This window comes from Myotis lucifugus, unplaced genomic scaffold (assembly GCF_000147115.1).
Source record: "Myotis lucifugus unplaced genomic scaffold, Myoluc2.0 scaffold_1, whole genome shotgun sequence".
Classification (NCBI taxonomy): Eukaryota; Metazoa; Chordata; class Mammalia; order Chiroptera; family Vespertilionidae; genus Myotis; species Myotis lucifugus.
Genome location: NW_005871049.1, coordinates 37,596,194 through 37,610,788, shown reverse-complemented (window position 1 = coordinate 37,610,788; position 14,595 = coordinate 37,596,194). Strand labels below are relative to the sequence as shown.

General features: G+C 37.1%; 1 protein-coding gene and 1 non-coding gene across 4 annotated transcripts in view; both read right to left on the bottom strand.

Moving 5' to 3' along the window:
• Positions 1 to 10,365, bottom strand: part of KIF13B (kinesin family member 13B) — a 166,472-nt gene extending 156,107 nt beyond the window's left edge. For all 3 annotated transcript variants that reach the window (XM_023755815.1, XM_023755823.1, XM_023755820.1), the window contains exon 1: positions 10,324 to 10,365. In XM_023755815.1, coding sequence (XP_023611583.1) covers positions 10,324 to 10,334 — 11 coding nt within the window. In that variant the 5' untranslated portion in view covers positions 10,335 to 10,365. The remainder of the gene's footprint in view (positions 1 to 10,323) is intronic.
• LOC111826620 lies at positions 716 to 843 on the bottom strand. The gene has a single exon (XR_002829976.1).
• Positions 10,366 to 14,595: the final 4,230 nt, after the last annotated feature.

Genomic DNA, 14,595 nt, shown 5'->3' with positions numbered 1-14,595 from the left:
TATATATATGCTATTATGAGTCTCCCTGATTCATTCTCACAACTATATTTAAAAGTAGTAAAAAAAAGCCTGGCTGGTATGTCTGAGAGGCTGTGTCAACCTATGGACCAGGAGGTCATGGTTCAATTCCTGGTTGGGGCACATATGCCTGGTTTACAGGCTTGTTCCCCAGTGGGAGGCGTGCAGGAGGTAGCCGATCAATAATTCTCTCTCATCATTGGTATTTCTAAATCTCTCTACTCTCCCTTCCTCTCTGAAATAAAAAAACATATTTTTAAAAGTAGTAAATTATTTGTACACTCAATGGTCATGGTAATTTTTTAAGCGTAGTCATCTAAAGTTTCTGAGTACATCGACCAGTGCTCTCCCCACTTTACTTTGACATAATCAGGGTGGACAGGCTTCCCTAGGAAGAGCCTCTTTATGAAATTAAAGCATACCACATATTATTCTCCAGAGAAGTAAATTCTATTTGGGAAGAATTATTAGTTTCACTCAAGTCATTTCACAGCAAAGAGAACAAACAGGTCTATTGTATATACCATAATTACATTTTGCATGACTTCCTTCAATTAAAATCTTTACCTAAATTAGCATCCATATAGCAGTAGAGAAATTTTAAATGTCATTATCTAATATGACCCAAAGATGCCTTCCACTAACAAGAAATTAGTCTAAAAAAGACTTCATATATTTCTTCTTCTTCTTCTTTTCTTTCTGTTGGAAGATAAGTAGGTCTTGAATTTATTTTGCAAACAAGACCTGTTCTATCCACCTTTTAATTTAGAAGGCTAAAAGCAGCTTTCATATATCTCAAAGCAATTATTGGCATAATGCCCTCCCCTCAGTAGCAGTACTCAGTACATTCATAAAAAAATGTATATGCATTGTTCAACCTCACTTAATTCTGCATATATATATATTCATATATATTCATTCATATATATATATGAATATATGAATAAATATATACATATATACACATGAATGGATATGTACAGAAATTAGAGTACTCTGAACCTCCAAAAAAGGTTTGATCATATTAGGCATTCACTAAATACCTAATAATCTTGACTAAACTGATGTCTAGTAAACAATCAGAAGGAATAAAAATATTTGTAATGATTTTACTAACAGTGCTAGTTGAGATCCACATCTCAGACATTCTTCTCACTAGAATGGCAGTTATAATCTTCACTTTATCAATTAATCACTAGGTTAAATATAACCAAATGGGAAGGAGAGGAAAGAACCATATTATTACTATAAAACCTGAAAATCTCTGCATAACTATGCCATTTATGGCTTATTCTGTCCATGTTGGAGAATCTCTCTAACACATACCAAAGAACAGGCCATTTCACAAAATACTACAGAAATCAGTGTTCAGGTTCAATAAGATCTTGAAGTCTAACCCTCCAAATGCTTTCTACTTCAAAAAATTCTGGTCTTAAAATCTTACACTTGGTGGGGCAAGATAATAAGAAAAGAATTATAAGAGAAAGTAAGTTAATGTATTAATGGTTGTAGTGTTAACACACACACGATAGAAAACAAGGGTAAAAAAGAAAATGAATTAACTGACCAATGGATTGAAAAGTGCACTTTATACTGAGGATTTCTTTCAGTATAAAGAAATAAGGTTTCAGTTCTGGTGTTAAAGCATGATTACTTCTGAACAGGGTCACTGATCCAGAGTCTCTTCAAAGAGTTGACACTAAAACAATTATCACTGCTACTCTTGCTTGGTATATACCGAAATTAACAGATTAGAAGGGAAAAGGCTTTGTTTTGTTTGGGTCTTTTAAGAGAAAAAAAGGAGGAACAGGTTATTTGATGAAATACCAACTTTTACCTTTCCTCCCAGAATAAATTTGTAATATTATTTTTGGTTCCTTTCAACACAATTTGTTTTGCCTTTAAAAATCAGGTATTGGCCCTAGCTGGGTAGCTCAGCTGGCTAGCACGTCAGATATGCCAAGGTTGGAGTTCGATCCCTGGTCAAGGCACATACAAGAATCAACCAAGAATTGCATAAATAAGTGGAACAACAAATCAATGTTTCTTCCTTTCTCTCTTTCTTTCTCCCTTCCTCTCTCTCTAAAAATCAACAGATTAATTAAAAAGTTTATTTTAAAAAGCAGGCATTATATTTTGACCAGTCAATCTTTTTTGAGTCACAGCAATTCCACTCCTAGATACCTACCTAACAGAAAAGAAAATGTGCACACAGAGACTTGTACACAAATGTTCACAGCCGCATTATTCCTAATAGTCAAAAAGTGGAAACCACCCAAATATCCATCAACTGATGAAAATATAATACAATGAAACATTCCACCATAAAAAAGAATGTACTGATAAATGCTACAACAAAGATAAACCTCAAAAACACTATGCTAAGTAAAAGAAGCCAATTACAGAAGGCCACAAATTATATAATTTCATTTATATGAAATGTCCAGAATAGGCAAATCTCAAATCTATAGAGACAGAAAGTAGATTAATAGGGTGATTAAAATGTCATAAAATTAGATAATGGTGTTGGTTGCACCACTCGGTAAATACATGTCTGTCAACCTGTGGTTGTTAGCCAATTCAACGCCAACAGGAATCCCCAATTTGGGGTGCAGTAAAGGAGGAGACTTTATGCAGTGTAAACAGCTCAATAATGTTGCATTTCAATTATGAAACAGCACGGCTGTGGAAAGCATGGCTGTGAGGTGACCCTCGGGATGAGGTGGCTCTCAACCCCTCTCTGGGGAGACAGTTCTGCTCTGCCTCTCCTCAGTCTGGTCTGGTGTGCCAAGATGACTCCACTCCACTCCACTCTGCTGAGCTGAGACATCTTTGGTTTCAGCTCAAGGTAGGAAAAATGCAGTTGTAGTTGGAAAGGGAAAGTGTGCTCCCCTGAGCCAGAAGGGAGTTGACTTAGAGAAAGCAGTCCCTGGCCCTGGCCCCTGATTAATCTATTGTCATGCAAATGAGGGTTCCAAATCCTCAGTTTGATTTGTCCAAAAAGCACTGTCCTGATTGGTCAAAATGGAGCTGCTCTAATTGGTCGGTGAAGATGCTACTGAGGATATAGCCACACAGCTCCAATTAGACAGGGAAAGTCTCAGCCCTATTGGTTGAAATACATCCCAGGAACTCCTTTATATGGGTTTGCTCACTGGGCAGAAACACAGTGCAGGGAGGCAGGCAGTTTAGTGCAGACTTCTCCCTCAAGCACAGCTTGCTGAGAGGCCCTGTTCAGCAATAGCTGCCAGGCTAGTTTTTGTTTTTGTTTTTAATTTCAGCCCAATTAGCACCAGGAGCCCTTCTCAACAGGTATTTTCTTTGTCAGGGTCAACATTAAAAAAACCACTGAACTGCTTTTTACTTTAAAGGAATGAATTATATGGTATGTATATTATATCTTGATAATAAAAGGCTAATAAGCAAATTGTCCCCTCAACCGGGAGTTCAACTGGGAGTTTGACCAGGGGCCGGGGCCAGCAGGCCAACCCCTCTCCCTGGCTGGCCCCGCCTGATCAGCCCCGAATGGGGTGAGCTGGCCAGACCCCTTCCCTGCATGAATTCGTGCACCTGGCCTCTAGTATCTTAATAAAGTGGTTTAAAAATAAACAAACCAAAGACATCCATAGAGTTTATGAATTAGATTAATCTCTAAATGTGGTTCTCAAATTGTGGTATGAGAACTCTTAGGGGCCCCCCCAAGCTTTTCAGGAATCTTGAGGTCAAAACTATTTTCATAATACAAGACATTTGCCTTTTTCACTGTGTTGATATTTGCACTAATGGTGCAAAAACAATGGTAGGTAAAACTTGACACCTTTGGCATAGTGACACCAAAATATACTAGTTTCAGGTAGTCATTGCATTCTTTATCACCACACACTGCACCAAAAAAATAAAATCCTTTTCACTTCAAAATGTCCTCAATAAGTAGTAAAAATTACTAATCTTGTTCAATCTCAACATACATATTTTTTAATATGTGTGATGAAATGGGAAGTAGCTATGACTCACTTCTGCTATAGATCAAAATTTTAAAAATGTGATTATATGAGTTGTCACTTTTTTAATAGAACAGCATTTTTCCTAGAAATGACTATTGGTTCCTATGGGAAAATGCATTCCCATTTCCAAACTCACTTATATATAACTTTTATAACAAAACTGTTTCATAAAGTGAAGGCTGCCACTTCCCGTGGGAAATCACTCCTTACTCCCCTTTAAAAAACAATATTACCTTTTAGCCTGAGTTAGCAGGAAAGGCCTGTTTTGTGGGTAGAGGAAGGAATGAGGCAAAAGGCAGAAGATAAAACTTGGCGTAAGAAACTATTTTGAAACTCCCTCTAGGCACTCACAAAGATAGGTCTGGTCATGTGACCTCCTCCAGCCAATGAATTCTAAGCAAACAGAAGAGACACAGACCACCTCTGGGTGGAAGCATTTAAGAGCCATTGCAGGGGGGTGGGGGGTGGAGGAGGGTATAGGGGAGATAAATGGTGATGGATGGAGACTTGCTTTGGGGTGGTGAATACACAATACCATGTATAGATGATGTATTATAGAATTGTGCACCTGAAACCTGTATAATTTTGTTAACTAGTGTTACTTCAAAAAATTCAATAAAAAGGAAAAAAAATTTAAATAACGTTAAAAAGAAAATATATTTTGTCCTATCATGGTGATAGGCTAACTAGCATTAACATTTTATTATAGGATAAAATATTCATATGTTTTAAGATATTCAAACAAAACAAGTTTAAGGATTTACTTTGTTACTTAAAAGGGCTGTGTTCTACATTAAGGTACTATTCTAACTAGTTACAAAAAGGACTCCAAATGCTAAGAACCACACACTGAGAATTACACTTGTAAAAATCTACTAAGAATAGATAATTAATTAGTCTTTTAAAAGATGATTGAACATACATTGCTGACAAAGATTTGGAAAACCCCAAGGACCAACTTAGAACACTAATTTGATGCAGGACAAAGAGGTAATTCCAAAAAGGCATTTAATTGTACTAGTAGTGGTATAAGCAGTGTACCTGTGCATAAGAAAATAAATAGATCAAATCTAGCAGTGTGTATTGAGTACTATATGTATAAGAAAAGGACTGATCTGGCATGTTTCAACACACACTAGAGTGTTCAAATTGGGTGCTGTGGAATAAGAGTTCATCCTTAATCTTTTCAGCATTTGATAAAATGTCCCTTTGTTCTTACCCATATTCACAAGCAATGTCTTGACCTGGTTTCCCAAGTTAGCTGATACTAAGAAGAGAAGCCCAGATTGCAAGGATTAATATTTTATTTACTGTAAACATAAAATAAAGGATCCTATCTCTGTAACAGCTGGCATTTTAATCCCTAAGAGCCTCATCAACTTTGAGCAAACTAGACAAATAGTTTCTGACTTTCCAAAGCTGGAATTTTTATAGAGCTAGGTAATTTCTTGGTGGGCATGTATATTTAAGTATTGAATACACTTTGGTTTAAAAAAATTTTACTTCCTTTAGGAAGCTATATCTAGCTCACTAAACATACCATGGACTACAACTTAAATACAGGTCATAATAAAAATAACAATAATACCCAAATAATAGCTAATATTTATATGTGGTTTATTATAAATAAATAGGCACTGCAATTTTACATATTTTAACCAGTTTAATCTTCATAACAATCTATTGGCAGGTACTATTATAATCTCTACTTTACAGATGAATAAACTGAGGTGGAGGACAATTAAGTGACTTGCTCCATATCACACATGTTAAGTAGTGTGGCTGGGATTCAACCCAGGATGTCTGGTGCCAAAGTCAGCATTTTTTTTTTTATTAATTGATTTTTAGAGAGAGGAAGGGGAAGGTGGGGAGAGAGAAAGAGAGAAACAGACACAAAGAGAGACAGAGAGATTGATGTGAGAGAGAAACATGGCTCGGCTGCCTCCCACATGAACTGCAACTGAGGATTGAACCCGCAACCCAGTTATGTGCCTTGATCAGGAATCAAACCTGCCACCAAAGTCAGCATCTTAATCTCAGTTAGCCTTGTACTATCAATTTTCTGAACTTTAAGTATTTATTTTTCAAAACAGTTTTGAAATCCCATATATATCATAGCAAAAATGTTTCCCAAATCCTCATGATTAAGCTGTTAAACTGGAAATGGTTAACTTTAGCTGTTAAGTATACATATAAAATTAGTGACAGTCTTGAATTAATAGAATTGGATGCCATTCAAAAGCAAGGATATTGTAGCTTTTAAAGGAAAAATATTAATTTGAGCCTTTCTGACTAGTGACTCAAACTGACTCAAATTACTTACATGTTAATTTCAAATCCCTGGCTCTCTAGCTACAAGTACAGCCCTTATAAAACCATAACTTGTTTTATGGGTTATCAGTCATTCTATAAACTATACTATAATTAATTCCATATCATATAAAATAGCTTTTAATTTGTGCTTTCCTATTTTTCCTCAACTGTTATAAAATGAACATATATCACTGAACTGCTACATTCCAAAATTTCTACATTTCTCGTTTCACCTTGATATTACGTTAAAAGAAAAAGCACTTCTCATGAGGTGGTTTTTTGCCATACTAGTAATGTTCTTGTTTTATATCTGGGTGTTTGTTTATCAGAGTATGTTTAACAAAAATTCATCAGATTATATGCACTTTTCTATATGTATATTAGATACTTCAATAAAAGCTGTTTTTTTAAAAAGCTGTGCTTCTTAACACTACTTCAACAAAAACCATTACAGCCTGGCTGGCATGGCTCAGTGGTAGAGCGTCAACCTATGAACCAGGAGGTCACGGTTCAATTCCCAGTCAGGGCACATGCCTAGGTTGTGGGCTCAATCCCCAGTCTGGGGTGAGCAAGAGGCAGCCGATTGATGAGTCTCTCTCATCATTGATGTTTCTACCTCTCTCTCCCTCTCCCTTCCTCTCTGAAATCAATAAAAATATATACTTAAAAACAAAAACCATTACATACCAATTTTATTTAAAACTGTCGCTGTTAAATTTTTCATCAGATGGTACTCTGCAGCACTGAGTAATACTCAATTTGTTTTTTCATATGGGGAAAAAAAGAACCATGCAAGATATTCTATGGAACCAAAAAGTGCTATTTAATTCTTGAAAAAATCTCTGAGATTTAAAGATCTCAAAGGTAAAGAAAATCTTTTTTTTTTAACTTCTATGCGCTTATTTTATTCTAACAACAACCTTATCAGGTAGATACTATGACAACCTGTGGCAGACAGCCATAATAAGACATATTCCAGGCCAACTGTTTTTATTATGTGACGCTGAAGTTCCTACATTGAGAGATGAGTCTGTTTCCTCTTCTTCAAACCATGTATTTTTATACCAGCCTTGAGCAAAAAAATGTGACAGAAGTGACGATGCATGACTCTCAAGGTTGGGACATAGAAAACAATACTGCTTCCACCTGGCTCTCTCTCTCGAGATGCCTGCTCTTGGAACCTGCCCCCAGATTGTGAGTAGGTGCTCTGCCCACTGCCCCAGTGACATCTCCAGCCAACAAGCAGCATCAATTACCAGACGTGGGTAACCGAACCTCGTCCAGATGATTCCAGCCCGCAGCCTGCAAGTCTTCCAGCTAGGCCCCAGACAGCATGGGGCAGAGACCATTCCCACTGTGCCCTGTCTGAACTCCTGACCCACAGAAATCATGAGATATTAAATGATTATGGTTGTTTTAGCTACTAGGCTTCTGAGGTAACTGGTTATGCAACAAGGTACATAGGTAGATAACCATGCTAGTAATTGGCAAAGCCAGAATTGGAATCCAAGTCAGTCTATGTATAAAGCCCAACTCTTTCTACCATAAGTTAATGCCAAATTTGTTCAGAGGTGCCCACATTTCCAAATAAAACAACAGTCTACAGATTAAAAAGTCTAACAGCAATAAACAGCCCCCAAAATTAATAATTTCAATGAATACTCAGGACAAAAAAAGGTCATTCAACTGGCAGGCTCAAAATCCCAATATCATTTCTGACACATCTATACCCTTCACACTCTAATAATAGCATATCTGATAGTATCCGCACTCTAGAGATGCTGAAGAAATATCTCTACATCAATAACAACAAAGCTGACCATTTGTAAGACACTTTTACAAAGCACTTTAACAATCACTAATTTGATCTTCAGAAAACACCGGAGACAGGTAAGGCAGGCATCACACAGATGAGGCTCAGAAAAGTTTAAAGTAACTAGCTACAATAACTTAGTTAAGTAAGGATTCGATTTCAGATTTTCTGACTCCAGTGCTTTTGTCAACTCAATTAAACTCAGCTCCAAAGAACATTTATGGTGCATGTATCTCCACATATAACATTTTTTCTACAAGTACTTATAAAGTACCTACTTTGTGCAAAGCATCATGCCAGGCGCTGTCTCTCTAACCTGTGCTCTCCACTTCCAGGGTCAATACAAAAACATTTGTGATATAGCTAATTGCTGAAAAAAGCCAGTCTTTCCCCCACTTTGACCCATTCTCTACATTGCCAACTGACACCTTTTCCTAATCCACCTCCTTAATCACATTATTCAAAAACTGTCAAAAGTAACATCTTACCCAAAAAAATATAGGCCAAATTTCCTGATCTGCTTTCAAGATATTCTATACAGTGGGGCCTTGACTTACGAGTTTAATTTGTTCCATGACAGAGCTCGTAACTCAAATTACTCGTATGTCAAATCAAAAAGTGAACAAGTGAGACACATGATGCTGGGCTGATGTTGTGGCGTTCACTGTGACGTTCGCTGCACCAACTAGTGGTGGGGTATCTGAAGCTGGTTCGTAACCCGAATTTTAGCTCGCAACTCAAAGCAAAAAATCGGCCGAGAGACGGCTCGTATCTCCAAAAACTTGTTAGTCGGGACACTCGTAAGTCAAGGCCCCACTGTAATCTGATCCCAGTTTCTTTAATTAAATTAATTTCCCTGCATTTACTGAGGAAAAAACACACACATTAATCCCTTCCTTCTTCCCCCGCTTCACTTTCTTTACACCTTCTTGCCCTCCCTCTTGTTCATACAATGATCCAAGTGCAAAAGCAATACTCAAGTATTCTTCCTCAAGTCTTGACAGAGTCCCTTCCCTCCAAGACCTTAACATCTACTGGAGACCTACAATGAACAATCCAAAACAAGACATAATAATTAAATTAGATAGTAGAGGTTACAGCTCACAGAAATTTAACAAAGAATCACTGAGTGTGCTCTCCCTCCCAGGAGCACACCTATGCCTTTCCTTACCCCCTCTCCTTTCCCATAGGCCCCATGAGACTTGCAACCAGGGGGCAGTGGGCAGCAGCAGCTCGTCCTGGGCTAACCCCCTGAACCTGTCCCCAATGCCCCCTTTTCGCTGACTCTCCAATGAGCTGAAAGCAGCCTCCTTGGCTCGTTTCTTTTTTTTTTTTTTTTAATGTATTTTATTGATTTTTTACAGAGAGGAAGGGAGAGGGATAGAGAGTTAGAAACATCGATGAGAGAGAAACATCGGTCAGCTGCTTCCCGCACGCCCCCCAGTGGGGATGTGCACGCAATCAAGGTACATGCCCTTGACCGGAATCGAACCTGGGACCCTTGAGTCCGCAGGCCGACGCTCTATCCACTGAGCCAAACCGGTTCGGCCTTGGCTCGTTTCTTTCCTATAACATTTCTAGAGGCCAGAGCAGCCCCGCCTGGGCTCTCTCCTGTTGCTTCTTCTATCCTAAGCCCTTCCTGGTTTCACTGTACCCAGCTTTAATAAGCATACTCTCAAAATAAAAAAAAATAAAAAATGAGGGCTGCAGGAATGCCTTCAGGAAAAGGCAGCACTTGACATGGCTGATGGACACACAGGATTCAAACTAGCAGAAGTAAAAGCAACCTGAACTGAGGAACAACCTAAAAGCCTTCCCTTCTACCCCACTTCTTCCCATATACATCTTACTTAATCCTCCAGCCAGCACCATCTCCTTCAAGAAGAAGCCTTCCTCAGTTACTTCAGCATCTAATCTAAGCTCTCTTCTCTGAGCTTCTAATATAATCTAAAGAACTCATTCTGGTACTTAGTCATTGCATATTATAGATCTCATCTCTTCAACTTGACAGCAATATGTCTCTACACAGTAAGCATTTGATATTTGATAAGATGAACTCAATTCAGTAGCCATTGTTGCTTTCAGTCATTTAAAAACCCATTAATCGTAACACTGTTTCTTAACTTACCGGGCATCTCCTTTGGAAAGATTAGTATTTACAGGATTAAGAATAACCTTGTTTGCATCTACATCCACCACACATTTGGTATGCAAGTCAATTTCTGTAAATGAAAAAAAAAAAAAAAGGAAAAATAGTCATTTTTAAAGTAATTTATTTCAGAAAAAGCATTTGACAAAAATCCAACACTCTTTTGTGATAAACACATTCAACAAACTAGGAATAGAAGGAAACTTCTCCAACCTGATAAAGGGCATTTACAAAAAACTACAGCTAGCCCTGACTGGTTTGGCTCAATGGATAGAGCGTCGGCCTGTGGACTGAAGGGTCCCAGGTTCGATTCTGGTCAAGGGCACCAAAAAAAAACACACAAAAAAAGACGACAGCTAACATCATACTTAATGGTGAAAGACTGTACGGTTTACCCTCTAACATCAGGAATAAGACAATGATGCCTACTATTGCAACTTCCATTCAATATTGTACTAGAGGTTCTAGTCAGGGCAGTTAGACAAGAAAAACAAATAAAAGGCACCCAGATTAGAGAGAAGTAAAACTATCTCTATTTGCAGATGATATGATCTTGTTTACAGAAAATCCTAAGAAATGTACTAAAAGACTACAGGAATAAACAAGTTCTGAGAAATTGTAGAATAAAAATCAATATACAAAAATCAGTAGTGTTCCTTATACACCAGCAATGAAAAATCCAAAAAAAAGTTAAGAAAACAATTTCATTTATGCTACCATAAAAAAAAGATTTAAACACTAAAGGATAAATTGAAAAGAAGTGCAAGACATGTACACTGAAAATTCTAAAACATTGTTTCAAAGAAATTAAAGATTTAAACAATTGGAAAGACATTTATGTTTATGAATCAACAGAATTAATACCATTAAGATGGTAATACTCCCCAAATTGGGCTGCAAGATTCAAGGCAATTCCTATCAAAATTCCAGCTGGCTTTTTTTTTTTTCCTATTTCAAAAATTAACAAGCTGATCCTAAAATCTATATGAAAATGCATGAGATCCAGAATAGCCAAAACAATCTTAAAAAAGAAAAACAAAGTAGAAAGGCTATATTCATCAATTTCAAACTTACTATAGACTACAGTAATCAAGACAGTGTGGTACTAACATAAGGATAGAAGGATAAACAGATAAATGGAACAGAGAATACAGAAATATACTTTCATATTTACAGCCAAATGATTTTGACAATGGTGTCAAGACCATTCAATGGGGAAAATATAGTCTCTTCAGCAAATGGTGCTGGAAACTGGATATCCACATGCAAAAGAATGAAGTCAGATTCCTTCCTAATTCATACACAAAGATTAACTCCAATAGATCATAGATATAAATGTAAGAGCTAAAACTATAAAACTCTTTGAAGGAAACATAAGGGTAATTCCACATGACTTGGGGTTACGTGATGGTTCTTAGACGCCAAAAGCACAAGCAACAAAAGAAAAAACAGATAAATTGGACCACATCAAAATGAAAAACCTTTGTGCTTCAAAGGACACACACCATCAAGAGAGTAAAAAGACAACCCACAGAATCAAGAAACAATCTGTCAACCATATACTTAATAATGAACTTACATCAGACAATAGAAAGAACTCTTACAACTCAAAATAATAATAAAAATAACCCAATTTTTAAATAGGCAAAGGATCTGAATAGACTTCTCTCCAAAAAAGATACAAAAATGGGCAATAAGCACAGATGCATCATTAGACACTGGGGAAATGCAAATCAAAACCACAATGAGATACCAGTTCACACCACTAGCATAACTATAATTAAAAAGACAGATAATAAATAACAAGGACTTGGGGGAAAATGGAACCTTCAAACAGTACTGATGGGAATGTAAAATAGTGCAGTCACTTTGGAAAATAGCCTGGCAGTTCCTCAAAAGTTAAACATAGAATTAGCATATGACCCAGCAATTCCCAATCCTAGATATATACCCAAGAGAAATGACAACCTTTGTCTATGCAAGAGTCTGTACATGAATGTTCATAACAGTATTATATGGCTATTCATAATAGGCAAAAAGTGGAAACAACCCAACTGTCCATCAACTAGTGAATGGATAAAGGTGGTATATCCACAAAATGGAACATTATCCGGCAATTAAAAGAAATAAGTACAGATACATAGTACAACATGGATGAAGCTTGTGCTAAGTGAAAGAAGCCAGTCACAAGAGACCACATATTATATGATTCCATTTATTTCAAATGTCCAGAATAGGCAAATAAAGACAGCAAATAGACTAGTGAATGACTAGATGGGGAGAGTGACTGCTAGTAGATATGGTTTTCTATTGGGGGTGATAAACACATACTAAAATTGATTATGCTGACAGTTGCACAACTAGCATAAGCATATTAAAAACCACTGCATGGATGAATTATATGATGTGCAAATTATACCTTACTAAAGCTTTTTTTTTACATATAGGCTATGTTTATGGTGTCATATTTTTATATTCTTATATTTTTCTGACCCAAAGTATGAAACTTTCTGTCTGCCTTATCTCCATTACCCAAAAATCTGATCTAAGAAAGGAGCTGTACTACATTAGAGTCATTTTGTATTTCCCAAAGAACCTTGGCCAAATATCACATTATCATTATAACTGTAAAGTATTTCCACTGCCAGGAAATGTCATTTCTTTCTCCCTTTTTTAAAACTTGTATAATTGAGACAAATAAAAAAAAATTTCCCTCTCTGTGCCTGCCAACTTATGTTGTATCAGTTATTTTTCATTAGTTCTCAAAGATATCTTAGAAGCACAAAAAATTTAGTGCTTTTTTTTCCCCCAAAACGTTTTCAGGCAAAGAGAAATGAAAGGAAAACATCAGAGTTATGTTTTACCTAGGTGTAGAAGACTAACCACCAAAAAGGCGTATGTTCCACCATAGTCAATTAGCATTAATGCTTTGTGTTAAATTCACTCTACCAGAAATGTGGCAAGAAAGTCTCAGACATACTGCAAAAACTTTTCAAACATGCAATTTCACTTATTCCTTTTCCTTAGGCCCAGAGCTCAACAAAGTTTGCTATGATCATACTTTGTTAATACTAGCCCTTAATGGTATGCTCACACATATACATTTAACAGAATATTATTGAACTTTTAAAAGGAACAAAAGTATTGGCTGAGCACACTGTATTGGCTGGCCCCTTATAGTCAAATCTGTATTATAATAAATTCATTATCAACTCTCCGGAAACTGTACTGTGACTCAGAATCTACTATCTCACCCCTCACCACAAGGTTGGTTATTAGTTTCTTGCAAAAACATTTGGTCTGAGCAAAGGAGCTGCATATATAGTCCTGTATGCATAAGTATATATCTAGAACGAATGCCTGAAAAACTATAAATAAAATAACCTCCCCCCCACACACACACACAAAGTAGTGTTTTGCCTTCATTTCAAATGATTTGAATTGAGAAGAAATCCAAACTTTTTTTCTGCAATATTTGTATGCTTTTCTCTGTCCTCTTCACAGCTCTTTCCTTCTCCCCTTCATGACATCATTTGATACAATCAATAATTTGTAAGTATTAAATGGCATGATAAAGGAACCAATCAATCCCTGGAAAATCCTATATAATACAAAGAATTGCCTAATAACTAATATATCCAACCTAAAATCAATTTGTCCTCAAGAGTGCAATACTTACAAATGTCCCTACATCTAACTTACATCAAAGGTAGCCTTTAAAATGTAAACAACTATCTTTACTTCTTTATTAGCTCAGTTTTCATTATCAAACAAAATTCACACCCCATTTCTGTTGACTGATACATAGATATTAAGAGAAGGCTTTTCACAAGACTGTTTAGAATATAGGTGGAATGTCTAGGATACAAACACCCAAGCTAAGAAATCAGTGAGATTTGAAGAGAGTTTAAGGGTCAGGTATATGACAGCATCCTATATAATAAAAGACTAATATGCAAATCAACTGAATGGCGGAACAACCAGTCGCTATGACGTGCACTGACCACCAAGGGGCAGATGCTCAATGCAGGAGCTGCTCCCTGGTGGTAAGTGCACTCTCACAGGGGGAGCGCCTCTCAGCCAGAAGCCAGGCTCACGGCTGGCGAGCACAGCGGCAGTGGTAGGAGCCTCTCCCACGTCTGCAGCGCTAAGGATGTCCGACTGACGGCTTAGGCCCCCAAGGGCTCCCAAACTGCGAGAGGGCGCAGGCCAGGCTGAAGGACCTCCCCACCCCCCAAATGCGCGAATTTTGTGCACCAGGCCTCTAGTTTTAATATAAAATGCTATAGTGAGAGTCC